The sequence below is a fragment of the Theileria equi genome, assembly GCF_000342415.1.
Source record: "Theileria equi strain WA chromosome 4 map unlocalized gcontig_1105316255041, whole genome shotgun sequence".
NCBI lineage: Eukaryota > Apicomplexa > Aconoidasida > Piroplasmida > Theileriidae > Theileria > Theileria equi.
In genome coordinates this window covers 1,104,593-1,130,335 of record NW_004668225.1, presented here as the reverse complement: position 1 = coordinate 1,130,335, position 25,743 = coordinate 1,104,593, and the positions used below count along the sequence as shown (strand labels likewise).

Genomic DNA, 25,743 nt, shown 5'->3' with positions numbered 1-25,743 from the left:
ATTATGTATCTTGGCACTTTATATGTGCGAAAAGTTCCATAGCCTTAAAGACGCTTCTCTTGTCACCCAAGTCATCTCCCTCCAGTATGTTACACAACTTCTTGGTTACAGCGGTAGAAAGAGCCTCAAAATGCATAATTGCATTGAATCTTAAAATTTCCAAGAAGCAGTTTGGCCAGTTGTTCTTCATTTCGCATTTCAAATCTTCAATCTCCTTGTTAATATACAAGGAACAAATGCTTATAATTGATGTACAAAGCTCGATACATTCGCCAGAAAATGCATCATATGCGGGTAAATTTTTGCAGACGAATGCAGATGGACTGAGGAGATATTTGCGAGAAAGACAGAACCGGTATATTGTGGGTGATGTGAACAAAACTGACTTCAAAATCGGCTTTAAGTTAGAAATATCAAAAAATGCTGCATTATTTGCTATTAGTATATTTGTAATATCCATTTTATCATTTTTGAATGGAATGTTTATCCTAGACAGCGATCCGTCTACATTTACAGTATAATCTGCGATCTGCAAGATTTTTAATAAATCCCTTGGACATTTTTTTAAAGGTTGGCATTTTTCGCTACTACTCTCTAGTCTTAGAGAGCAAATTTCATCAATGTTGTAAAAATCTGAGCTGTCATTTGCATCGATAATTGGCCATTCCATGCGAGTAGAATTCGCAAAGGAATCACCAAACAAAACAACACTTGATCTATGATCTAATTCATTCTTTTTTATCATTTTAAATTCATTCTCTATATCCTGCGGTGTTTCCAGCTCTATATTTTTGCATGGTAATGTCGAAGAAAAAAAGAGCAAGAGGTAAAACGCAATGCCGAGACAGACTCTATATTTTCCAGTGTGTTTTAAAAGAGGCGAGTTGCAACCGCAAAAACAGACTTTACCATCCGACTTTCCAGTGTATACCCCCTTTACAATTAGAGACTCTAAGAAAGCATTCCAGTTGTCCGCGTGAAGCGACTCTGAACCTTTTTCCATGACTCCCCTCAACGATATGTTATTTGTACATCTTCCATCAATCTCTGGCTCATCATCCAGACCATCTTCTTTACAAGGTTGTAGAGAACCTTCATCACTAATTGATACAAAATTTGCCATGATAGAATGAACCATGTAGAGATATGTCCTAGAAGCCAGAATAACCCTTTCAGAGCCCTTTGATGCCAGTGCAACTGCCAATGGATGTATCATGTGCCTCTGTATGTACAAGGGCACTACCCTTTTGTGTACATTGTACCATTTTATTATAGCAATGTGTAATTGGATGTATGCATACCTCGTGCGTTCCTCCGACGGTGTTGGTTTGGATACAATAACCTTGTAGACTATTTCTGACACTCGTACCCTCTTGCGTAAGCTAAGAAGAACAAAACTGCAAAGTGCTCTACAAATATAATAACTTGTGTCCAATTTGCTCAGGGCTCCAGATAACGTGGAAACTATCTTTTCAAAATCTTTCCCTTTGCCTCTATGAACAGGTACCCTCTTTTCATATTTGAGATAATAGTGTATACTTTTGAAATACAAATCTTCCACTAAATCTACAATTGGAACTTGCTCAAATATGCTATTTACATAATCATCTTGGTTAACCAGGTGCCCATGTCTCATTAGTTCCGAAAAAATCGTCAACATTGCGATAAAATTTGCATTTTGACTACTATCCTTGATGATAAAGAGCATACTCTCCAAAAATGCAACCTTTAATGCCACACTGTGCCCAATTATCCTTCTGGATTTTGCAACGATTTTTTTGCCAATGTCATCAACTAGTACCCATTCCTTTTGTTGTTCATTCAGTTGTTTCTCTTCCTGAATGAATTCCCGCGGTGTCCCTTTAGAACGTAACACGACTAAAATGCGATCGAGTATTGCAAGTGCATCCTTAAATGGCTGTTCAAGAGAATTTAGATAAATCACAAGTGCAGAAATGAATGATGCACCATGCTTTGTAGTTATAAATTGTGAATAACTACCAAGCAACACCTCAAGTGTAAACTCCATTACAAAATCAATTGGACAGTTATTCACACTATCAGAGGATGGTAAAAGTATGGAAGTCAAAAACTCAAGTACTGATTCCAAGAGATAAAGATCACTTGAAACTATCCTAATGATGGAAATTTGAAACTGTTTTGTACAGGGTTGCTGTTTTGAAAATAGAGCATTACATAGTATATTAAAATCAGCCTTTGCCAAGTCAATTAGAAAGAGACGTAAAAATGTGGGCACATTTTCAGATTGAAAGAAATAAGAGAATCTCTTGAATATTGTAATTAAGACGGACTCAAGATGTTTAGAATCAATTTCATCATATCTATGTTGAAGAATCTTGTGTATAATCTTTGCAAACGAATCCGATAATAAGGACCATGACTCAAGGAAATTTATGCAAGAAAGCATGCATGGTATCAAACAACTTCCTGGAAGCAATTGATCAATTTTTCCAATACCGTTTACCTTGTCACAATTTTCTAGGGCATGGAGCCTGGAACTATCTAATCTTATGTACTCCAAACTTTCAATGTTCAATATACTTTCCAAAGATCTCATAAGTTGCAGCTTGAGTAAATTATCCGAACTAATGCGTAGAATATGCGCCCATATAAGTAAAACAACCTTTGTCCATCCATCCCTTTCCTCTTGATCCATTTCATCTAAAACTCTGGGTTGATACCTTATACACTGCAAAAGAGATAATGTCACAAGTATTCGATGCTTTACATGATTTTCATCCATATTTGGTGGTACAAAAAGTGTAACAATCAAAATTTTTGATAACCTTGTCCAATTGTCTTGCATAGTCATTCCACAGTCTTCCAGATCCGGGTAAGGAGCATCCAACACACTAGATGTATCATCTGTTGAATATATTACATTTGTCATATAATACACCAGAAGATTTGATATGTCAATAGAGGCATAGTCTTCAAGGGAAAGATGCTTTAATCTACTTGACAAGTAACAATCACCATAAGATAACAGACAATATAAGGTGGAAAATGGGTGTAATGTCTCCGAAATACCATAGTAATGTCTAGAGAGAGCACAAAGTATAATAAAGGATAGGAATGATACTTCATTTACAGACTCTCCATTATGAATAAACTTGTGATCCAAAAAGGCATCATCTGTGGACCCCTTGTTATTAAAAATTGTCATATAATATCCTTCTATATTTGAAACATCATATTCAGCTTTCATTGTATACTCCTTTATGCTAGGATTTGAAAGAAAATACAAGAGCCCATTTGTGCAAGAAATAAGGTATTTGAGAGAAAAATCCCGTGTTAGACTTAAATGCTCTTGTGAAAGTATATTTAAAACCCCTCTAAGTACGAGTAGTTTAATGTGAGACTCGCATTCTGTATTTAAAAGGGATATAAGAGGTACTATGATGCACTCCAAGTTCATGTTATCAGATAATACATCTTTCCCGGCTTGTGAATTTTCAGATATTCCAAAGTGTTTTAAAAATACCTCCTTGTACAAAAGGGACAATTTTGCCAAATCATATGCGTTCATAGCATCAATGTATCCCTTTAATTCGTTTCCCATTTCGTTCATAATATCCCGTGTACACAAGTCTTGATCGTGATTTTGCACAGGAATGTTAGGACAAAGACCTTGAATGTACAAATGAGACAAGGCTGAAATACAGATACATCGGATTTTTTCAGAGAGCAAAATTGTTGTGGACTTCCCAAAGAGAGTGAATGATGAAGTTCCCTTTGGTATGTTCATTAACAACACATAATATACTTTCAAAAGTACGTGCTTTCTATTCCTAGCACTCGCACCAAGAACGCTTATACAAAATCCTCTAAGAGTTTGTAGTTGTTGTTGCAGTGCTTGGGAATTATCTATCTTTTCATCTATAGTTACTCCTTGTAATAGCGTAATTTTCGTATTTTTCCTCAGGGTATTCATTGTGAAAATAATTTCCTCGCTAACGTTTAGCAAATTACTCCACTCGTAAACATCTGGAAGTAATCTATATACTTCATAATTCTCATAAAAATGCAGGGAATACTCCAAAACATGCAATACATTCTGTTTAGGTAGTCCAATGAGTAGATTTATCAAATCTGAAGTCATCCTAATGCTTGTACGTGCGCATACACTCAAAATATTCAGAATTCCCATCATATGGTAGGCTGTATGAAGTGGTGATGGAGATTGATCACTCTTGTAGAATGTGTTATAGCTAGACTGTATTGACGTTCTTCTCTTTATGGTTGCAATTATGGAACCAAGAGTCTTTATAATTACTTTTACATATTGTGCACTAGATATCTTATTTTCATCCAAAATTTTGGACAAAAATTTTGATATTCTGCCAAAGTTTTCCGTTATGTCACCGGTATTTAAATCTACATTATAATCATTCATATCATCACTGCATGGTGATCCCACATTGCTTAATGGACCACATGGTGACATGCTACCATAGGGATAAAATGGGATGCTGCTATTTGAAGTTATACTCATATAACGACGTCCCCTGTCGAAGATAATATGGGCAATTAAATTCACAATATTTGAAGCGACAACTGCTTCCTCAAGATAGCAAACGGGATCATGCATATATATGAGAGCATAAGTCATCAATTTCATGAGAAGATCAACAGATAAAACTAACAATATTCTGCGAGGATCATTTTGGTTCAATATTCCCAATAGCGACCTAAATATAGTCAGTACATTTCTCTTTTTATTCTTTACCAACATTTTTACAAGGTAGACCAATAATACTTCCGCAGAGTATCTAGGGATAAACGAATCAAAGCATGTGTCTATAGCAACATGTAGCTGTTTGTCAACAATTTTTGGAACCCCTTCATAAACTGCCCTAAGAAATCCAATGTCTGCAACCTTTGACTGATTTATCCTCTTTTCAATATCATAATTTACTTTTAGGTTAAATACAAAGTTAAGAAGATTTATAACTTGCTTGGAGATTCCAATACGAAAGCTATTCCTCAACTTACCAATTCCGTGAATGCCCATAATACGAGCATTTCGATTAGCTACATTGTGAATACTAATACTGTGAAACGTGAACCATTTTCCCCTGGATAGGTAACTCAACAACAATAGTATTAGTCTTGAAGAGAATGGATCACCCTTGAAGCGTTTGACTAGCTCATCTAATTCATTTATCAGATGCCATATTTTGGAACAATTCCCATCCAACTCACTCTCATCCAAAAAGGAAGAGTAAAGAATGAATAATATATAGAGGGAAACGGTGACCTCTGAGACCACATCACTTTTAAGTTTTTGAAATAAAAATTCCAAAAGAACCAAAGAGGTCAAGTTATTTGAAAACAAGAGTCCATACGTTTCCCTTATGTTGTATATGAATGTTTTACATTCTTTTCTATCGTTTGTATTCAAAAATGATTTGTTTACACTCAAAAATGTGTCAATTGTGGGTTGGTGGTCATTACCAGCTTCAAAATACTCACTTCCATACTCGAATAGACCATGCAAAAGACCAAAAAGAACACCACAAATATTAAAGAGTTGCACACAAAGTGTATAAGGGCTCCTCTTTTCCAAAATTTGAACATATAGCCTCAGACTCCTGACAAAATAGGTTGGAGGCAGAATTACATATCTGTCCATAGAATATCCAATGGAGGAAAATAGAGTAATAATTTTGCTACCGAATGTTGCAGATGCTGATTTGTAAAGTTTGATCCATGTGTTTGCATAATCTGGAACAGAAACATGCCTGTATTGCAGATTAGGCAAATAATTATGAAATCTCACAATCATTGAGTCCAAAAGAGAGGCGGCATATTTGGAAAATGTGACATCTGTAATGTGCTGTGAGAAGATAACCAAAGAGTAAAACACTTCCATGCATGTCACATTGTATGAGGCATTAGTGTAAATTGTTGGAAGATATTTTTCCATCATTAGAGGGAATATTGGTTCAACAGTACCAATTGGCTCCGGAGATTCTATTGAAACATATCTTTCCATAATATACAAAGGGTCCTCGACTTCTTCGTCTATATCAGAATTTATGGACATGAATGAAGCGTATTCCCTATTTATAGAATATTCAAAAGTTTGAATATCTGGGTCTTTTCTTATCACTTTAATATCTGGGCTAAATCCACAACTCAAACTTCTCTTAATTTCACAATCTCTTGTATAATGTACAGTCTCATCCATAAAACTTTTATCATCCATGGTATTTTCCAAGCCAGGATTCCTTCCCAGTTCAAAAGCCCTGAAAACATTTTGGTAGCATAGGAATCTTCTATATGCGCAATCCTCTACATTTATCCCATCGCATAAGCTAAGGGTTTCTGGACTTTCCTCCGCAATATTAACCTTGTACTGAATTGCGAGCATATTCGAAAGTGCATAGAGAAACGTAGACAAATCTTTGCATAACTCACTGTTGTTTTCTCTAAATATATCCTCAGAAAACATTGACATGATGCAGCTGGATACTAGACTCTTGCATATGTACGTGTTTTTGGGTACGAGTGCACATAAATGTGTCAAAATCTGGATGTATATACACATTATATCGGCGCTCCTTTCATCTGTATTATTTGTATAAACTATCATTAAACAAACTTGAACGCATGTCTTGTATGAATGCCAAAATTACGTCAACTGAAAATCCTGGACATAAAACACTTGTAGCGTTTACTATTTCCCTCATTTCCATATGCCTTGTATCGGATGTACTGATAAAGTTGAGCTCCTTTAGCATAAAGAGGAGAATCTCCTTAATGGCGGCATTGGATAAAACAGATTTGCATTGCAAAATGCACTTTCTCATGACCAACAAGAGTGAATATTGATGTGATATCGATGTCCTTCGTACTTCCAGAAAGGATAGAATCGACTTGAGTGTGAACTCCGGCTGTGTCTGGGCAAACTTGAGAAGCGAATTCGTGATCGCAGACGTAATACCTTCATCTTGGTCCACAAGACCATCCAATAGGTAGAAAAGTACCTCATCTACCTCAAGTGAATTTATTTTTCCATACTTTGGCACATCCTTGAGGACTCTGGACGTCCTTTGCGATATTTGGAGCACACACCTTCCGTCCCTCCTGCGATCCTCTTTCTTTCGTATCTTCATTGCGTCTAAAGAGAAAATTCATCACATTTGTGGGTATAGAGAGGAATTTTCGTCGGCCTACGCAAGAAACTCCCCGGCAGTTGCAAAAAACTTTCCATTCTGTTTGTCTATACAATTTATATACATTAATCTACATTTTATGTCTCTGTGAGGAAATGTGTGTATTTTATAGTCTGAATTGCGATACAAACGTGCCAGTAGGGTCTTTGTCTGGTCGCAGGTCGAAATGCGTAGGTTAGTTCCCGGAATTCTCGTAGACTCTCATCAATTCATTCTTGTAGAGTTCAATTCTCTGTAGTAGTTTGCGATTTTCTGTCACGGCAGCCTCTACGGGGGTCTTCTGCTCTCTTGCCTCTCCCGAGGGTTCCAAAGGCACACATTTGCGATCAGATTGCGTCGATGCAACGTTGGAGGTGTGTGTAGAGATAATTAGGCAGTGCTGAACTGCGATGATTTTCCTGCAGAGCTCGTCGCGAGCCTCTAGGAGGTCCAGGCACTGTCTGTACTTGTCACCCTTGCTGGCTTCTTTCAGTAATTTTGAAGCCTTTGGCCATTTTTCTTCATCCAGGTATGTTGCAGAAAATGCTTCGTTTAGTTTAGAGTTGTTCCAGACCCCCCTGTTAATCGCCTCGTAGTACGATTCCAGCGTTTTGGTCGTAGATTCTAGTTCTTCTAACATATTTTCGGTTGTATTTTTATTCTCATTGTTAAAGCTTGGATTAATGTTGCTGGAATGGTGAGGTTCATCCAGAGTTGAGCCATCTTGGTCATCATTTGGTTGATTGTACGATATCGAGTATGCACTTGTAGTTCCTAGGGTCTTGTATAGTTCTGCTAGTTTTTTATAGTAGAATTCTCTCAAAATATCTGCAGTGTGTTCCTCTGTGGCTTCGTATTTACCCTTTTGGGCTTCAAAGAGGTTTGAGAGACTTTGGGAAAGCTCATACTCTTCGAGGAGCCTATAACCCTTTATAATATCCGAGATATCTCCCATTTTAGGAGTATATCCTGTATGTCTGTCGTATGATATATAAAGTGGTGTGATGAGGTACAAAGGTGGTGGACAATCACAATGTGTAACTGCTCTGCAGATCAGTTATTCTGAGCTGACCCCTGATAATGATGAGAAATCTATTTATATGTTGGAGAGATTATGAAAGTGGCCAGATTCTCAGCGTTTGTGGGATTTGAAGTGAATGAGAGGATCTGCAGGACAACATCGTTACAAAACATATGCTACTCCACTTTGTTTCATAGTTACATCTCTATTTGTAGAATTAGTGTGTTATACCAGTTTATAGGTGAAATATAGTGGATGAGACTATGTAAGGATGATATACCACTATGTAACAGAGGCACTAGTGGTTGTGATGGATGAAAATGTAGCGGTTGATATCATATTTAGTCCTACCAATCAACCTCAAGATACATACCATCATGAAAGTACAACTATTACAGTTATGTCTACTGGAAAGTCCATTCCTGGATACCCTAGAGTTTAACATGTTCCTTCTGATGTTTATAAATCATTCACTTTGGAGCTATAATTCCCCAGGATGCTAAATATACAACATTCTCTCGGAGGTGTTAATGAAGGGACTACAGGTTCTCACTATACATAACTCCAAAGAGTGCCCCTACTTCATTCTTCCTTCTCGTCACTAAATTTCTTCCAAGGAACATTACAAAGATGTCTATAGATAGAGTAGAGTGTTAAGTGCTCCACTTATTTATGTCAAAAGTATGGAATCTAAAGTACCGAGACCATGGTGTACTCTTCTGCCTGTGGCATCTCTATTCGCGGGACCGATTAGGGCATCTTCATAGGGGAGACAGATCTAGTCATCTTGTGCATACATTCCAATGTTTATCATTAGAGCGTGATAGGAAACCTTTGGGGAGTCTCATTCCAGGGAAGATGCTCAGGAGCTGCCAATTGGAGTGTCCCCGGATGCCTGGAGTACATGGGCCTTTAAGCCCGGAGACGCTATGGTCTCCCACCCTCCAGGGGTGTCTCTAGCTCATTCTTCCACATGGTGCAAGATTCTTCTTCTAATCAGTATAGGGAGACTACATTCTTCTTCATTGTCGAGGTTATTCATCTTATTCTTCTAGGCAGTATCTCATTCCCCCGGCAGCTTGGTCGTGAGATATTTCGGGCCAATTTACCGCTTTCCCATCTGCCAAGGGTTCTTTCTCCTTGTCTGAGCCTCCAGAACCTTCAGAATACGGCGTTTAGCTGGAGATAACAAAGGCGTACTCCCCCATATATTATGCCACTTGGCTGATGTCGGAGGTGAGTGATCGTTTGACATGGCAGTTCCGTATTAATTTATTTTTGAATGAAGTATACTTAACCTGATGATATGCAAAAGCTAGTTTATTAATGTGTACGGCGATATTCGGCCGGTTTTAATTTTAATTCAGAATGCTCTAAAGTACTTACACATTTTTCATCAATACTGACAAACTCTCTGTACCATAGGTTAAATTATAGTTTAAAAACTCAAAATGTCGAAAAGGACTCAGCCACAGTTGATAGTTGGCATGACGATTGCGTCACTGTTAGCCCTGAGCTTCGGGTTCGCCACAGCGAATTTGAACATTTGCAAGGATTTTATGATTGTGGAGCTCGAGTGGTGTAAAGGCTCTGATACTATTGAATGCAGTAAAGCGGCCATACTTGGAGGTATTGTCAACGGGGCGGTCTTTGCAGGGGCAGCTTTGGGGTCACTTCTCATGGGATTCATTGCAAAGTACGGGCGAAGGGTAAACATGACTTTGATATCCTCCCTATACATTGCCGGTTCTACGATGATTGCCACTGCGCATTGTTTTAATTGTCTTCTAATTGGACGCATAGCCTGTGGCGTTGCCATTGGTTTGTCTGGCATCGTTCCAATGTTCATTACCGAGATTTGCCCCTCGGAGTCTAGAGGCTTCTTTGGCATAATTTACCCTGCATGCATCACATTTGGGCAGTTTGCGTCCTGCGCATTTCAACTTTCACATGGCTACGTTCTTGGTGCAAAGAGTGTGGATGTTACGATCCCGTTTCTTGACAAGTTTTTGTGGCGCTTCTGCCAAATGTTCCCCGCCTTCTTTTCAGCAATTGCTCTGGTCCTCCTCAGAGTTTCATTCACAATGTCCACACCTCACGAACTCGTGGAAAAGGGAAAGACCGATGAGGCGAAGGCGGTCATTGAGAAGCTCCACGGACCTGAAAGGGTGGATGAGGTCTACGAGGAGATCGATCGTAACCTCGAGGTTGCCAAGGCTACACCAAACATTTCATTCATTCAAGCGGTAAAAAACAAGACGTATAGAGTAGCCATCATGCATGGCATCATCTTGGCTATCTTCCAACATCTTACGGGCATTGCAATATTGACCTCAAATACCGCCAAGATGTTCACCGTTATGCTCGGTCGTACGTACAATGCGGTTGTACTGTCCTGCAGTATTACACTCCTTAATACCCTAATAACAATTTTTCAAGTCCCCTTTCTGGACAAGTTTGGGAGGAGGACATTTTTCCTCACCAGTATCTCTATCTTCACGGTATTCTCAACACTACCCGCACTCTCCAAGCTGATTGATGCAAAGGCTGCGTGGTCTGGGTGGGTCTCTGTTACTGGAGCAATCGGTTTCGTCTTTGGTTTTGCGTTGGGCATGGGGGGTGTATTTTGGGTTTACATACCGGAAATGTACTCCCCCGAATACAAGAATGGAGCCTTTTCTGTCACAGTCTTTGCCAACTGGACTACCGCCTGCCTGATGCTTAGTACCTCTGACATCCTGCTCTCGTGGTCTGAGAAGTTTGTCTATATCATGATCTTCGTCTTTTCGGTCATTAACTTTTTACACGTTTACTTTTTCATCAAAGAGACCAAGGGGCTTCCCATTGGCAAGGCTTACAGTTGATATTATTTTTTCAAAAAAAGGGTTGAACTGGTTCAAAAGCGTATGTCTTAATGAGTTTAGTATTTTGGGGCATTTTATCCCACCCTGTAAATATCAAATTTAAAGAGCAAGTAGCTGATATGTAAGAATAGAAGGTAATTATCGCACATGTAAACTCCTACATTGGGGATATTTTAATTGGTAGCCATTTGTTTGTTTAGACCTATAGTCTTCTGTCACGCCTATTGCGTATTGTTTGTAGACTCTTCATAGGTACCATCATTCATTCATACTGACAATTCTCTCACACCAGTGGAGACATTAATGGAGTACTACTATAATGAAGAGTATGGAAGGATGTATGAGTAGGTAGTATAGTGGGAAACTAATGCAGTATATGAACTTGTCTATTCACCTTTGAATAAATGACTTGTCTATTATGGGTTATGTAAATGTAGTATTAGTGGTAAGAGTGTTTGAATAGGGACTTATCCCAAAGGAAGTGTAATCTCCATGTCTAAGGACTTACTCTGAGTATAGTAATAATGACAGCCCAACCACAAGTAACAGTTAAGCTTAGTGTAAAGCCAAATAGTGATAGCAAGCCTGAAAATTATATTGATGGCAGAAATCTTACCATTGAGGTCACCAGATCTTTATATCCTAGTGACAGAGGATCTACTGCAAACTTCTACGAGTACAAATATGCCCTGAAAACTGGAGGGAAAGAGTTCACGCTCCTAAAAGTACTAGGTGATAGTGGCAAACACATTCAACTAATTCTTCCTGAAGAACAGAACAGTATTCCCAACGTCACCTCAGTTCATGCTTATTACTGGAAGTACAACAATGGCCTTGGTAACACACCCGGTAAGGTTCTCTTGATAGGAGTTACCACTGAATCAGATGGAACTAAGTATTATGTCAAGAGTAGTGGTAGTCCTAAATGGCATCGGTTTAATTTCGGTTATCTTCTCAAACAGTCTCTTACACCTGAGGACCTTGAGAAAAAGCTTGACGACCTTAACTGTAAACGTAATAAGGCTATCGCTATAAATCTTTACTTTGTTGTACCTCAGAGTCATTTCAGTGGTGGAAATAAGTACTGTTGCTATTACCATTACCACAGAGGTACTGAAAAGGTATCCGTTGAGTCAAAGACAATTTCCTGTACACAACCGGATCACAGCTCAAATATCATTTCATATCAAAAACATTCAATTACCGATAGCAAATATACTCTTGCTGACATTAAGTACCACGAAAAAGGTGGACGTACTGGTAAAAGAACTAGAATAACTGCTTCTGAGTTGGGTTTTCCCATTAAAGGCCCTCTCACTGTATCTGCATTTTATCGTCAAGAGAATGATCCCAAGCTAATCTGTATTAAATACGGAAACTTTAAGGTTGAGTGGTACAAGAAAGGTGGTGATGATTCTCAGTGGACAAGGGTCCAGGGTATATCAAAGGATCCAGAAAACATTAAAGACTGTAATGGAAGCGACTTTAAAGCACTTGTTAACGCACTAACAGGTTCTGAAAAGCATGAGTCTCATTCTCAACTAGCTTCTCATTCGGTTAATACTATTATTACTACTTTTCCTGTTCTTCTTCCCGAATTTACTGCTGAAGCTCGTAAAGCCCCTTCTGACGATGAATCTGAGGGTAATGGACTTTCAACGGAAGCAATAATAGGAATATCTGCTGCAAGTGTAGGTGGAACAGGGTTGGGTGGTCTCGCTGTGTGGAAGGGACCTGCTATACTTGCACGACTAATTGCTCGTCTGTAATGTACTACAGGAAGAACACCCTCATCTCTGGCAGTAAAACTACTCTCTCATTAGACTCCCCCTCTAGACTATTCTCTTATTGGTATACTGGAATGTTAGAATCCACATGAGCTTTTAGAGTCTATAACCTTAACTCTTGGTATACTCCATTACTCGTTTTGTTATAGAGGTATATGTCTTGAGAGTACCTCCATCACTTGCTTATTACACTAGAGAATAGACAATGACCCAACAAGAACAGAAAGGACTAACATGAAACAAAAACAAACCAACAAATTAAGACCGACTGTTCAGTATCCATTACATCAACAAGATACGAATGTCAGAATAAATCTTGAAAGATCTGTCAGGAGTAGACAGACACATTATTCATGTAGATAACTAGTTGTGTTTTTTGTATTTCTTATAACCGTAAGTATCCACAGCCATCATATTAAGCGTACCAAAGCGTCAAGGAAATACCTAGTATAAACATGCCATCCTGCATAGGCGCCTCCACCGACAGGAGCTCCTGTTCCAAATATGGGCCCAAGAATAGTCTTTAGATCCCAAGAAGAGTCAGTAGAAGTGACTTCTTCGTCATCTTCAGGTTCACCATCTTCCCTTTTATCCTCTTCAAGATTTTTTTCTCCAACAGGAGGTGGTGGTTGAGGAGGTCCATTTTGAGATAAAGGGCAATCTTTATGGTTGCTACATTTAAGTTCTTCAACAAGTCTTTTATATTTTTCACAGTCTATAGCATTAGGTTGTTCCCCCAGTGTTATGTTATTGAGGTCATCCAAGGCCTCCCAATTTTCATCTTTACCATTACTACTAGCAGGCTTTTTAAACCACCTTTTATCAACCGTATGGCCTCCACCTTCAACATATATGAGAATTGGAGCTTCCCCCGTACAGTGAAAAACGTAGAGAAAGAGTGAACCGTTTTGGAAATTTTCAAGGCCAGGAATATTTATTCTCCTTCTCGGACCAGAACTATTTGGATAGTACTTGATAGCGGAAACTCTCAACCCACCGTCAGAAGTTATCTCATGTTTGAAGAATGGAGCAGAGCTAGGATGTGCTTGACTTGGGTCATGATTAGTTACTTTACAAGAAACTGATCCTTTGTTAACAGCGATCCTGCCATCATTCTTATCACCATTGGGATTGTGGTAACTACAACAGTACTTGTTATTCTTATTATCATCATTTGTATAAGTCTTAGAATTCTTAGAGGATAAATCCAAAGTAACTGCTTTGTAATGTTGGCAAACTAGATCATCCAGTTTCTTCTCAAGATCATCAGGTACAAGTGGAGTAGGTTGAGGACCTGGATTTCCAGAAAGTGGAGTCCAGATATTACCATCCTTTTTACCGTAGTAATAGGTATGTGCACCCAGATGATTTGTAGTGACAACTTCTACCAATATAGCCTCCTTAGATTTATCCTTCCAGTAATAAGCAGAAACAGAGGTTATATACTGACCGATATCATGAGCTATATTTATAGGACTATTTTCATCGCCATGGACTGCCAAAAGTTTGAATGGTTTTGTTCCTCTAGTCTCAAGAGCATGTCTGTACCTGTAGAAGTTCGCAGTAGATCCTTGATAAGTAGGATAGGGAGATTTTGTGACAGTAATGGTAATCCTAGTAGTACTTCCGGTAACAGGTTCACCATAAGTTATTTTTCCTTGTTCACCATCTTTATTCACATTTTGGTTTTCTGAGAGCTTAATGGTTACTTGTGGCGGAATTAGTGCTGCCATTACCACTAGAGTTCTCAGAGCAACTCCATCCTCCAACACCCATCCATCATTATATCAGCGTCTAAATGCAACCACAGGGAACAGTTTAGTTTCCATGTATTCATCCTCCCTCACAACTGGCTCATCGTCAGAGAGACTATCCACAGAACAAGATGAACAGCTATCAACAGAGTCTTCAGTAGTACAGTATGGATGTTCCCTCTAGACATAATGTAGTATACTACAACTAGGCAGCCTAGAGAATTACTCTCTTTCATGTATACTCGCTATAAATACCTACTTGGATATATAAAATTACAACTTTAAAAAGCCAAAGACTCATCTAGGTTGGAAAACTATGCATAAAGTTTCCTGTGTACTTCACCACTTGCGATATTGTCATAATCACCCTTGTAAATCTTTTCAAAGACATTGGGAAGCTTCCTCTCAACCTGGATTGGTACAGTTGGTTCATAGTACCTCTCGTTTCTATACGTTACAGAATACAAGAGGTAAAGGAACAAGGTGAGTAGCGATATTGTAAAGAAGGAAAAAAAGTCACCCTTGTATTTCGTTCTTTCGATAATGATTTCACGTACAGGTTTTTCTGTACTTGTAGAGCACTGGCGTATTGCTAGTGTTCCAATGCTCTGTTTACCATTCTTTACAACGAGTCTAGTGTCCTCATGAAAACCATTGTTTGCGATATTGAATATACACAAGAGCCCTGATCGTTCTAAAATGCGCAGGCTATAGTGTTTGCTCTCTGAGTGGAGGCTGTATCTTCCATAAAATGGGTAAACGTAAATGGATGTACCAAGAGTATCCTGGCACACTTCGCTCACATCTCTACCCTGTGAGTCTACAAATTTAACAATTTGAGGAGCTTTCCAGTCAAATATTGAGCTCCAAAGTGGAATATCCAATTGACGAGTGTTATCCCTCTTTTTAGTGGTGTATAGGGAAACCTTTAATTGCAAACTTGCACCAATTTTCGAGTCTGCAATTTTTAAAAATTCCTTAAGTCCCTCCCAATTGGCAGATGTGTCAAATGACAAATGTGCTGATGGATAAAAGCAATGACCAACCATGTGTTGGGACGGCACAAATTTGAAGATTCTCGAATGGATGTCGTCCAGGAACCTACATTCCATGTGCACATTTGGGACTACAAAGTTTGTAGTCTCCACAACAAACCCCTCAGATGTCTGCATCCTAGATACCAATATATATGGGCTATACAACTCGGAGTGTTTCAGAGTACCAAAGTTGACGAGCCCATCAGGGTGAGCGACATCCAAAACTGCAAATTCTACCTTGGACACTTCAGCATAGACATTAACATGTCCTTCTCCCTTTACATCAGAGTCTAGAACAATCACAGAGCTACCCTCGCTCTTTGCGGTTCCCGGAGATCCTGCAGAATAGATGGACGGAGAGCCAGATACCCAGTCATCATCACTGATTGGTAAGAGTCCAGACTCTAGTGCAGAAAAGAGAGAGTTTGTCCCGCACAAGAAGGAAAAGGCCTCGTTTGTAGCATTTAAAAATTCTTCAATACCTCCTCTATACTTGCAAACAAGTGGGAATACCAAAACAACTTCCTTTGCACCTCTAGCTTCTTCTGTTGGGATAGTTTCTACAATTGGTTCTCCAACGCTCTCCAGATGGGCTCCAACCTTTTCCAACAACTTGTGGAGCTCTTCAGAGACCTTTGCGTACGCCACATCATGGGTATCAAGACCAAACTTTGATGCAAGTCCAAAATTTAAGCGAAGGAAAAATCTGCTAGTGTTTCCAGAAATGTGATGAACGTTTGACCCCTTTACAACGGAAACCTCTTGAGGAATTATAGAGTTTTTGACATTGGCTCTAAAGAATCCCTCTACAACATTTCTATCATTGGCATAAATTTGCAGATAAAAGAGAGCATGACCTTCAGAAACACCCACAACTGTAACAGAATCTCCCATGACTGTCACGCGTAAAACGTCAGAGTTGCTCGAAAAGGCCTTGCACGATAAATCCAATGGAGCTAGCATTGGGCATCCATACTCATCCTTTAGCAGAATCCTAAAATCCTGCTTACCGCCTCTCTTTACAGTAACATCCTGATCTTGCAACGAAACTTGTGCAATCTCATCCACCTTTATGTGATGTGATCCACGTACAGATTTAATGAGGACGTCACCAGGGTGACCAGTCTTGACGATATCCCCAGATAGCATCTCCATAACATTCTCCGTTCCAGAAATAACGTCTAGAATATCCCACTTTGACGAGTAGAGAGAATTCTCAGCCATTGTAATGGGACAGACGTTTCTATCCGTAAATGGATCCGTACGTTTTTGGCAAGTCTGGGATATTTTTGGTGTGACCGTCTCAAACTTGGAGTCATTTACATCACATGTAACCTTTGCAGAGACGAAAATCGTTCCTTCCTTGTTACCGTATATTGAAACGTTGCTTAGAGCAGGTCCCTGTAGAGCTTTGTCTCCATTCTCCACAAAATGTCCAGGACCCTCCAAGTTCCACTCGTAGACACATTTTTTATCCGTTGCGAGGTAAAATGGTGTAAAGTTATCCAGTACAAGCATCAATGGAATGGCAGAGTCGAGGGTTAGCACCTTGTTCCTAGTAGTAATCTCCGCTTTAGCTTCTGGGAACTTTACGTGTACAGGGATTGAAAATGTGGATTTGCTGGATGATCCAGAATCTCCTATAGAGACAGTAATGTCCATAAAAGTTGATCCTGGTCCAAATGTGCTAAATTTGCAAATTGACCCATGTGACTTTGCTGATACTATAGCGGTATTCCTTGATACAACTGTCATTTTTAAAGATTCATTATGTTCCGTAAAGGGAAGCTCCAAACCTTCAGAATATGGAAGGACTGTTATTGAGTTGAAAAGTGGTAGAACCTCCTTGTAAACTTGTACAGTGACAGAAGATGTTGCCACTGGTCCATTTGGCTCCTGGGATAATCCGGAATAATTTCCAAGTTCAGCCTTTATGTTGTATGCACCTGGAGCGTTTACCTTTATGGAATATCTGGAAAATACAAGAGACTGTTCCAAAATTGGTTCAATCGATATTGAGGCGCTGTTACTCGTGAGTTTTGGGGCAATTCCAGCAACCACTAGTCCACTCGCATCAAAGCCACGCACAGTTACAATGTATTTTCTTCCAACAAACAGTGTGTAGTTTTCTGCATCTACATCAGCCTCCGTATCCATGCCTTCAACGTCCTCGCGTATGAAAATGCCCATTCTCGAAACGTGTGAAATCTGGAGCGAAATATGCTGAGACTTTTGCCATAGCAGAAGCTTGTCAGAAACGTCAACCTCCTTTGTGGCTGGATAGTCGCATGTAAAATTGACATATTTTGCAACCAGTGTACCGTTTTCATCCGTAATCTTTTTTAAATCCAGACTGCTAAACAAGTCTATAACCTGTTTCCCATAAACATCACTCGGAGCATGAAGATCATCTACACCAATCGTAAAAGTTGGTGAATGAGAAAATTTTATTGGCTCTGAAAAGGTTGCAACTTCTGTAAAATCCCCAGAGCCACCAAGTATCATGAAGCGGTATAAAACATTTGGATTATAGAATACTGACATTTTTGTAGCATGTCCAGAATGAAGTGCATGGATAAAGTGAGGAAGTTTGGGGACAATAGAAACTTCGTCAGCCAAATAATGTGTGTAGCGCTTTGTTTGATCCTTTTTCCAGACTCCAGATATGAGTGCTGTAATCTTTTTAGCTTTTAAAAGTCCTTGCATCTTTGAACTAGTATTTTTTGTATCATAAACTTCCTTCCACTCCAAATGGGCAGACAAGGTGTGTGGAACATCAGCCTTGTATGTGCATATAGAATCGTCAATGGTTACTCCGGATGGAACATCAAGAGATGGAGATGATGAAGACCAAGAAAATGTAAAGTTGTGAGATGGTACAAGTGCTACGGCATTTGCATCAAACGCAACAGCCTTGAATACATGCAATGCCTCCTTGTTTGTATGGAAATTTGCGAGATCAGGAGCATCAACATATACATCCAAACTATTGTCAACACTTTTGAGATCATGAGAACCCCTTGCTGGATAAATCTTGACGTTTGTAGCGATCTTGCATGATATTTTGTATTCCCTTGTGGATCCTGAAGATGTGAGTTTTACAACTTCACCATCAGTTTCTCCCAAACAGTATATATCATACGCCTTATCAAGCGCCTCTATATGGAGGTTTCCACTCTCACATTCCAAAGTAGCCCGGTTTGATACCTTTGGGTGACCACCCTTTATGAGAACACGTACCTTGCCTCCCACTTGAACATTTGCAAAGGTGCTGGTTGAAAGGGATTTAGGGAGTTGATAAAGGGGGTCAACATGAAGCATAATTGGTTCATAGACTTCCACACGTTGTTTGGCATGGAAGGTCTCTGAAAACTTGGCATCTTTCGCAACTACAAGAGACGACGCGCTAGGATCTGTTGGAACATGAATATCCAGATCAGTCTTCCCAACAGAAATACCCTTTAGTAAAGCTTTGCTCTGGAAAAGGTCAGAGTGGAGTCCATAAAGTTCAATGTATCTTTTGTTGTACACAATTCTAGGAGAAACGTCCAAAGAGTCAAACTTGTAGTATAGAGAATCTGAATCACTCCAAAAATCTGTATACACTGGCTTGTATCCTGAAATTTCACCCTTTACTAATAGAGGCACAGACTTTTGTTTCCCCTTTTCCACATAAAGCCTTTCCAGTGGCGACCCTAGCGAGTTGAAATGTACAGACTCCAAGTGTGTAACAATGACTTGAACTTTGAAGATATTCTCTTTGTTGTTTACATCATGCACTGACAATATGGCTGTTCCATAGGAATCAGTATGCAAAACTCCGTTATCTAGGGAAATTGCCAGGTCTTGAGAATGTGATTCGTCCACAGAAAAGCTATAGTCGCCAGAACCTCCCTCTGCAAATAGACGTACAGATTCACCTAGAGGAAGCACAAGTGGCCTTGTGCTGTAACTGAATTGTGTAGACTGATCGTCTGAAACTATGGTATACTCGGAAAATCCTCTGAGTGTTACAGAAGACGTTACATTTAATTTGCAAGAAAATGCAGGTCCACCCTTGTTATCTACCGTTACATCAACAGTTCCTTCATCCAATGCCTTTAAAAGTACCATCTTCTCATTTTTTGACTTCCACAAAAGAGCGGCTCCACCACTACCCTCCATCTTCCAAACAAAAGTGGAGGCACTCATTGATGTAAACTGATAATTTGTAGCATCAAAGAGTGATAGATCGAAAAGGTACTTTTTTCCCTTTAAAAGATATATAGTAGGAACGGTATCGGGTCCTCCCTTGACCAACTTTCCAGTCCTCAAGTTCTGTAGGCATGATTCATCGAGCTTGGCAACTAGAGAGTCCAAGTATCCATCCTCGGAATCACCTATAGCACCAAATTTCCCATCAAAAAACGCTCGAGCACTAGTATACGTAGAGTAGTATACACCGGCAGATTTTGGGCTATTCACAGAGACGGTGCTACCAAAAGTTTCATCCGTCCTGACATCTCTGGTTATCACCCTGAAAAAAGTTTCTGGGCAGTCTCCAGAGATTGTCAGTACGCCATCCTTTGAAACCTTTACTCCATCAAGTTCAGTGTCTGTGGACCACTGATAATTTGTCATATCAACAACTCTTTTTTCTGATTCTGCAAACGCGCTTTCAAGGTAGGAAACGCAAAACTTGTAGGAACTTGCTGGCATTAAAAGCAACCTGTGAGGTTCTACGATGATGTGTTCAGAAACTATAAACTCTACATCATCTATAGAAACATGTTTGTACTCTGGCAATAGTACCCTCATGGAAAGTTTTGTCTTTCCAACGGAAGAACCCTTGAGCACCAGTACATCTGTACAGACAGAGTATCCACTGGAAACTGGAAAGTGGGCAGGCATGTCCAAAATTGCAGCTCTTGTTGCTGTGGATACTTGTGGATCATTCTCCAAACCCAAAACTGTCAAAACCGCACCATTCTCTACCTTTACTTCAAATGGTATTCCCTCTAGACTTGTAAAAGTATTTCTATCGTGATCATATCCAACAACTTTCAATGTCACAACCTGTCCAATGGATATCCTCCTGTTTCTCGTCTCGAAAGCTATAAATGAGAGCCCAGAGACGGAGAGCTCTGCGGACGTCCTGGCCTTGTTCTCCAGATCGTAGCCGTAGATAAACGTTCTGGAGGTCTCGTTATCCGCGTCCTGACGCTTTTCTATCGTGGATACGGGTCGTACAATCACGCTTGACGAACACGCTCCCTCTCTCTTGGCGTCGACTTCCACCGGGAGCTGACCCTTGTAAATCTCAAAAACCCCGTCATCCTGAATACTCCAAATGACACACTTGCTATGTTCAGTCTTTAGCTTTACTTGCACGTTAAAATTGAGCAATTCTTCAGTAACTGTGGAGCCGTAAATCCTCGTCCTGGGAAGAAGAACTTGCGATGGAATGATGTTCAAATTCGCAAGTACAAGCGTACTCGCTATACCGCAGAGGTATACCAGTATCTTTATGTACATGTTACGTTAAAACCCAGTCGATATCTTCACATTTGTGTATGAGCGAGTCCGTCGGCTCCAGAGCCAATTTCGTGTCCAAAACGGCCGTAGTTTCCCGCAAATTCGAGTTATTTAATGTACAAGAACGTAATTTAGCGCAAAAGAGAGCACTTTACCCCAAAACTACGCTCCAGTCGCAAAACGAGACGATTCGCGCGTATAAATGAAATCAAAGCATTTCGAACCGCTATAAAACCCTTTTATACAAACCTGGCCATAATATTTAAATCCCTGGCCACAAAAATCAGAAATTAAGGCAAAGTAAAGATTAAACACAGGCTCCCACTACACAGCAAATAGCAGGGCGTATCTCCAGACCCTCAAAGGATTTTTTCCAGAAAAGGAGAGGCTTTTGTTTATATAAATAGAGGCATAACCCTGCCAATTTTAAGCTCACACTGGTGGGAGAAGGCAGAATTAGAGGCAACTGATGTCGTTTACGGGATACGGAATATCGAGCCTTGTAAGCGAATTCATTGCTAAACGGATGAGCTAAACCAGATGTATATTCTATATTTTGTGACTAATGTGAGACTCTAGCTGGTTATAGCTGTGAATAGGTGTCTGTATGTATAGTCTGGAAGGTGGTACTCACCTCGACACATTTGACTCGATGGTGGTCTCTACGCTGTACAAGAGGGAGAATCTTGGCTCGTTGTGATACCTTTGAAGTAGGAGCGTACAGAGGAATGAGAGCAAGATTATGAGTGAACAACGCTGCATACCTGCCAATAAGAAATGATACACATTCATGCTATCCAAAATTATGCACCTTATGCCTAAATGACCTCTAAGCGGTAGTATCTCTCCAAAAGAAAAGTATTCCTTAGTTTTGCGGTAAAACCGGAAATGTGTAAAAGTAGACAGTTGCCATTAAATTGTTGAATGTAGTGAATGCGGAAATACTGGCTCACCGGATTCCGGGGAAGAATTATTCACCGGTCTAGTAATTATATGCTCCGCAGTTTGTGGCGCTCTTTTAGGTGTTGCTAAAGAATACTACCACTAGAAATCAGCAAGTTATGCAAGGATACTTTGGGTAGGAACTCCTTTATTCACAGTATTCTGTAGGCATCATTTGCACGGTTTTTGAGACTATTTGCGATTACTATGGCTCTCTTCCTAATTTTAAAGACTATGGAAAGAGTTCTGAGTCGTCGCTAGAAACTTTTCTATCCAGATCCTTCTCAATAAATACTCCTTATGAAGACTCTATAGATCGCGCTGTTCTCGCTAAAGTTGCAATACCAAAGTATCAGAGTGTTACCATTCCAGTCGAAAGTCTATAAGGCATGCTATACCACTTTTCTAGAGAGTAAATGCATTACTGGAATGGCACGAGTCTTGTCTTGAGCCCACTCATTGAGCTCTAGCGGAGCGAATTTACGGCTACAAGCCGGCAAGGACCAACCTGGCTGATTTCCCTGTCGAAAATGTTAGAAGGAATGCAGGTGCCCTTGCACAGCCAACGTTGGTACACTTCCAGTCACCTTCTTTTCTACACATTAATACGCTCCTCGCTCGAAAAGTCCAGTTTTTGGCTACATCACCGTAATGTGCTCTGATACAGCGCATATTCGAGAATTAGTAAAACTGGGAGTAACACAATTTAAAAGCCTGGTGGAAGGAATGAAAGAAGGAATAAACGCCGAGTCCAAGGCCACACCCTCCACGGCTAATTGGCTGCTAGCCACCGTAAAACCTTCCGCAAGATGCTCCTGTGGAACTCTTTTGCTTCTTCACATGATGAAATGTCTCTTAAAAGGTCCGAATGTAGACCTCATGGGGTTAGGTACCTAGAATCTTCATTCACTCAATTGTCATTTTCTCCCTCTGTATTCCCTGGAAGAGATTATCCATCACATCCTTCCATCATGGGAATAACACCTGGTACATGATGAATCCTTGAATAACGTTCTACTGAACATTCATTGAGTATGCCCCTGTCTTCTATGTCTACGACTCCTGAAGCAACTGGAATTGTCTCGAACATACTCTAGGAACTGGGTCTGTAGAGATTCTTTCGTATTCCCAGAATGACTGCCACTACCGTAGCCAGAGCTGAGGAGAGTATCAAGGATGTTACAGAGATACTGGAAAAAATAATCGATCTTATAAAGAAGTTAGCAGGTGGTGAAAGTACCCCGGGAGGCTCAAGGAGAAGGAGAAGAAGCACTGAGTCATCCGAGAGTAGTACCTCTACCGGAACATCAATTCTACAAACACTAGATGATGTTACAAATACAGTCTCGACCGTGTTAGTGGTATTATTTATACACTATATCAGTGCCACTGCAAAAGCTAATGGAGTTACAATCGTTGATGTCATATCATACGGAATAGGATCCATGGTCACAATAGTTATAGATCAACTGGAAATTGTGAAGCATAAAATAACTGCAGCATACGCAATTAGAACTGCAGTCCGTGCAAGCGCATTTTTTGTCTCAATAGTTAGTGAGGATGCAGAAAAGGAGATAGAAAAGGCAGCGGAAAGAGTATTTGCCAATGCGATAGTTAAGGCCATTGGAGATGCTTTCAAAGATGTTGTCGAAAAAAGTCTGGGAGAATCTCCAACTGCAGCTGCATTTGTCATTGAAGGAATAGAGGCACTGATTAAAAATGCTGTACCAGGCACGAAATTCTATGATACGGTAAAACAAGCGATTGTAATCATGAGTGCCATATCAAGAGCAAGACCGTTGGGTGGTCCAAATACCGATTATTTGTTACTTTCATTACTAGAGCAAACAGTAGGAAGACTCTATAGATCAGCGGAAAACATTATGGTATTAACTGTAATAGTCTTTAAATCAATGGATGGTAAACCAGAAACAAGACTATACAGACATAGACATTTTCACCGTCACTCACATAGGCATGAACACAAAGAAACATACCCTCTCAGTTGCAAGTTGCCGTTTATTCCAAGATGTTTGTATAAGACCTAGTGATGAAAAATTAACTGTCATAGATATGTTTATATGTGCGATATTTCTACTCTTGCAGATCAGCTTCTTGTTCCTAAGGTTTGAGATTTACAGTGAGTAGGATAAATGCACCAAAATACTAGAGCCACTCTGCCTTGCATGGCATCTTCTAATGATGCCTTGGCTGTGCCACTGGAACTGTGAACATCAAGCACGAAGATGACCATGTTGTAGACTTTACACTTTCTGGCTCCCAAAGATAGAAATGGAGAATTGATGACCCATCCCTTTTTCATCCTTCCTAGAGGAGACTGTAATATCTTCAAGTTTTCTCGAAAACATCTACTGGAGGATAAATCATTTAACAACAATCTTTTCATCTGATGGACCCAGGAAAATCTCAGATTCTTGCCTGGAAACTAACACGAACCCATCTTCAATTCCAGCGTACTTGTACTTTGTAGCGACGCAAGTTCCGTTGTTATAGCGCGATATAATTGTTATCGTCGGGTAAAGAATTCCTCCCTCCCATATGACATTCCGGTCTATTAATCCCTCTATCTCCTTGTCGAGCGTATATCTGCCGTATTTGACCACGCATATCTTCAACTCCGTGCATTTCTCACTTTGTACGTGAAACCTCTTTGCTCCTGAGCCCATATCATCTATCTTGATAATGTGATTTTCTTCCTGATCCAACAAATCAAGGTCTACACAAGTTCTGTATATATATTTGAATCTTTGATCATCCTTTCCCTTGTAAAACTCATAGACCACTCTAAATCCTCTGTATCCTGGTCCGAGAGTTTTCGTCACTACTCTAACGTATCTTCTGCCATCCGCCCAGGGACGGTAGAATACGATTCGGTAAAAGTCCAAGTCGTTTCCAGGGAGGAGTATTTGATCTGAAAATGTTGTGAGTTGCGAGTATACTGGAAGGTGCTCCAGAGAACATTTTAATATGAATAAACGTACTTCCATGAGCTACGAGGCCAATTCTGTATTTTACTGCAAAAGTGGTTCTGACGTAGTAGTATCTCGCTCCTGGAAACTGCTCAGATCGCACAACTCCAATTCCATGCACTGGTTCACAGGATGTATCCACGTCAAGTGGCACCCTCTCCTTGAACGGCGATGTGGATGCGTATTTTGCAATGAGAATAGCGAAAAAATGCCAAACTAAAACATTAGTGAATAACTGCATTGTTACGATAGAAGAATGAATAAACGAAAATAAATTGTGATGGGACTAGATTTAATGAATAATAACAAGTGAGGAGAAAGAGGCAAGTGTGTGGATTTGGAGCCAAATTCATGGTATTATCTGTCCCTGAAGATTTGACGTCTTCCTGACCTGAATAATGTGTGCAATTTATTGGATATTTCTGTGAACCTAGAGCGTCCTTTAGGAACGTAAAGTGATGACATTGAGACAACAACACTCTTGTCCCCTAAAAAACATCCAAAAGGTCCGTCCAAAACTTTAGTAGAGAGTGGAGGGCAAATCTGCATGCACGAATAATGGGGAACTGGAACGGTATAGTAACGGGAGAATGTTATGGAATAGCAGTCCTAGATGTCACTTATAAGAATGCTCGAGATAATGGGTACAGAAT

The 25,743-nt window shown here is 39.9% G+C and overlaps 8 protein-coding genes across 8 annotated transcripts; 3 read left to right on the top strand and 5 right to left on the bottom strand.

The window, feature by feature from the left end:
* Nucleotide 1: 1 nt before the first annotated feature.
* Nucleotides 2–7,142, bottom strand: BEWA_049620 (conserved hypothetical protein; the record flags this gene model as incomplete). The annotated part of the gene is made up of 2 exons (XM_004831890.1): nucleotides 2–6,594; nucleotides 6,629–7,142. The coding sequence occupies 2 exons, from the start codon at nucleotides 7,140–7,142 to the stop codon at nucleotides 2–4; spliced, it is 7,107 nt and encodes a 2,368-aa protein (XP_004831947.1).
* A 235-nt stretch (nucleotides 7,143–7,377) lies between these two features.
* On the bottom strand, nucleotides 7,378–8,136 carry BEWA_049610 (hypothetical protein; the record flags this gene model as incomplete). Its single annotated transcript, XM_004831889.1, has 1 exon — nucleotides 7,378–8,136. The coding sequence occupies one exon, from the start codon at nucleotides 8,134–8,136 to the stop codon at nucleotides 7,378–7,380; it is 759 nt and encodes a 252-aa protein (XP_004831946.1).
* Nucleotides 8,137–9,653: 1,517 nt separating this feature from the next.
* Nucleotides 9,654–11,066, top strand: BEWA_049600 (hexose transporter, putative; the record flags this gene model as incomplete). Its single annotated transcript, XM_004831888.1, has 1 exon — nucleotides 9,654–11,066. One exon carries the CDS (start codon nucleotides 9,654–9,656, stop codon nucleotides 11,064–11,066), a length of 1,413 nt encoding a protein of 470 aa, XP_004831945.1.
* Nucleotides 11,067–11,590: 524 nt separating this feature from the next.
* On the top strand, nucleotides 11,591–12,835 carry BEWA_049590 (hypothetical protein; the record flags this gene model as incomplete). Its single annotated transcript, XM_004831887.1, has 1 exon — nucleotides 11,591–12,835. One exon carries the CDS (start codon nucleotides 11,591–11,593, stop codon nucleotides 12,833–12,835), a length of 1,245 nt encoding a protein of 414 aa, XP_004831944.1.
* A 428-nt stretch (nucleotides 12,836–13,263) lies between these two features.
* On the bottom strand, nucleotides 13,264–14,586 carry BEWA_049580 (hypothetical protein; the record flags this gene model as incomplete). The annotated part of the gene is made up of 1 exon (XM_004831886.1): nucleotides 13,264–14,586. One exon carries the CDS (start codon nucleotides 14,584–14,586, stop codon nucleotides 13,264–13,266), a length of 1,323 nt encoding a protein of 440 aa, XP_004831943.1.
* Nucleotides 14,587–14,921: 335 nt separating this feature from the next.
* Nucleotides 14,922–21,158, bottom strand: BEWA_049570 (conserved hypothetical protein; the record flags this gene model as incomplete). Its single annotated transcript, XM_004831885.1, has 1 exon — nucleotides 14,922–21,158. The coding sequence occupies one exon, from the start codon at nucleotides 21,156–21,158 to the stop codon at nucleotides 14,922–14,924; it is 6,237 nt and encodes a 2,078-aa protein (XP_004831942.1).
* A 2,075-nt stretch (nucleotides 21,159–23,233) lies between these two features.
* On the top strand, nucleotides 23,234–24,148 carry BEWA_049560 (hypothetical protein; the record flags this gene model as incomplete). The annotated part of the gene is made up of 1 exon (XM_004831884.1): nucleotides 23,234–24,148. One exon carries the CDS (start codon nucleotides 23,234–23,236, stop codon nucleotides 24,146–24,148), a length of 915 nt encoding a protein of 304 aa, XP_004831941.1.
* Nucleotides 24,149–24,484: 336 nt separating this feature from the next.
* On the bottom strand, nucleotides 24,485–25,331 carry BEWA_049550 (signal peptide containing protein; the record flags this gene model as incomplete). Its single annotated transcript, XM_004831883.1, has 2 exons — nucleotides 24,485–25,032; nucleotides 25,103–25,331. 2 exons carry the CDS (start codon nucleotides 25,329–25,331, stop codon nucleotides 24,485–24,487), a joined length of 777 nt encoding a protein of 258 aa, XP_004831940.1.
* Between the last annotated feature and the right edge of the window lie 412 nt (nucleotides 25,332–25,743).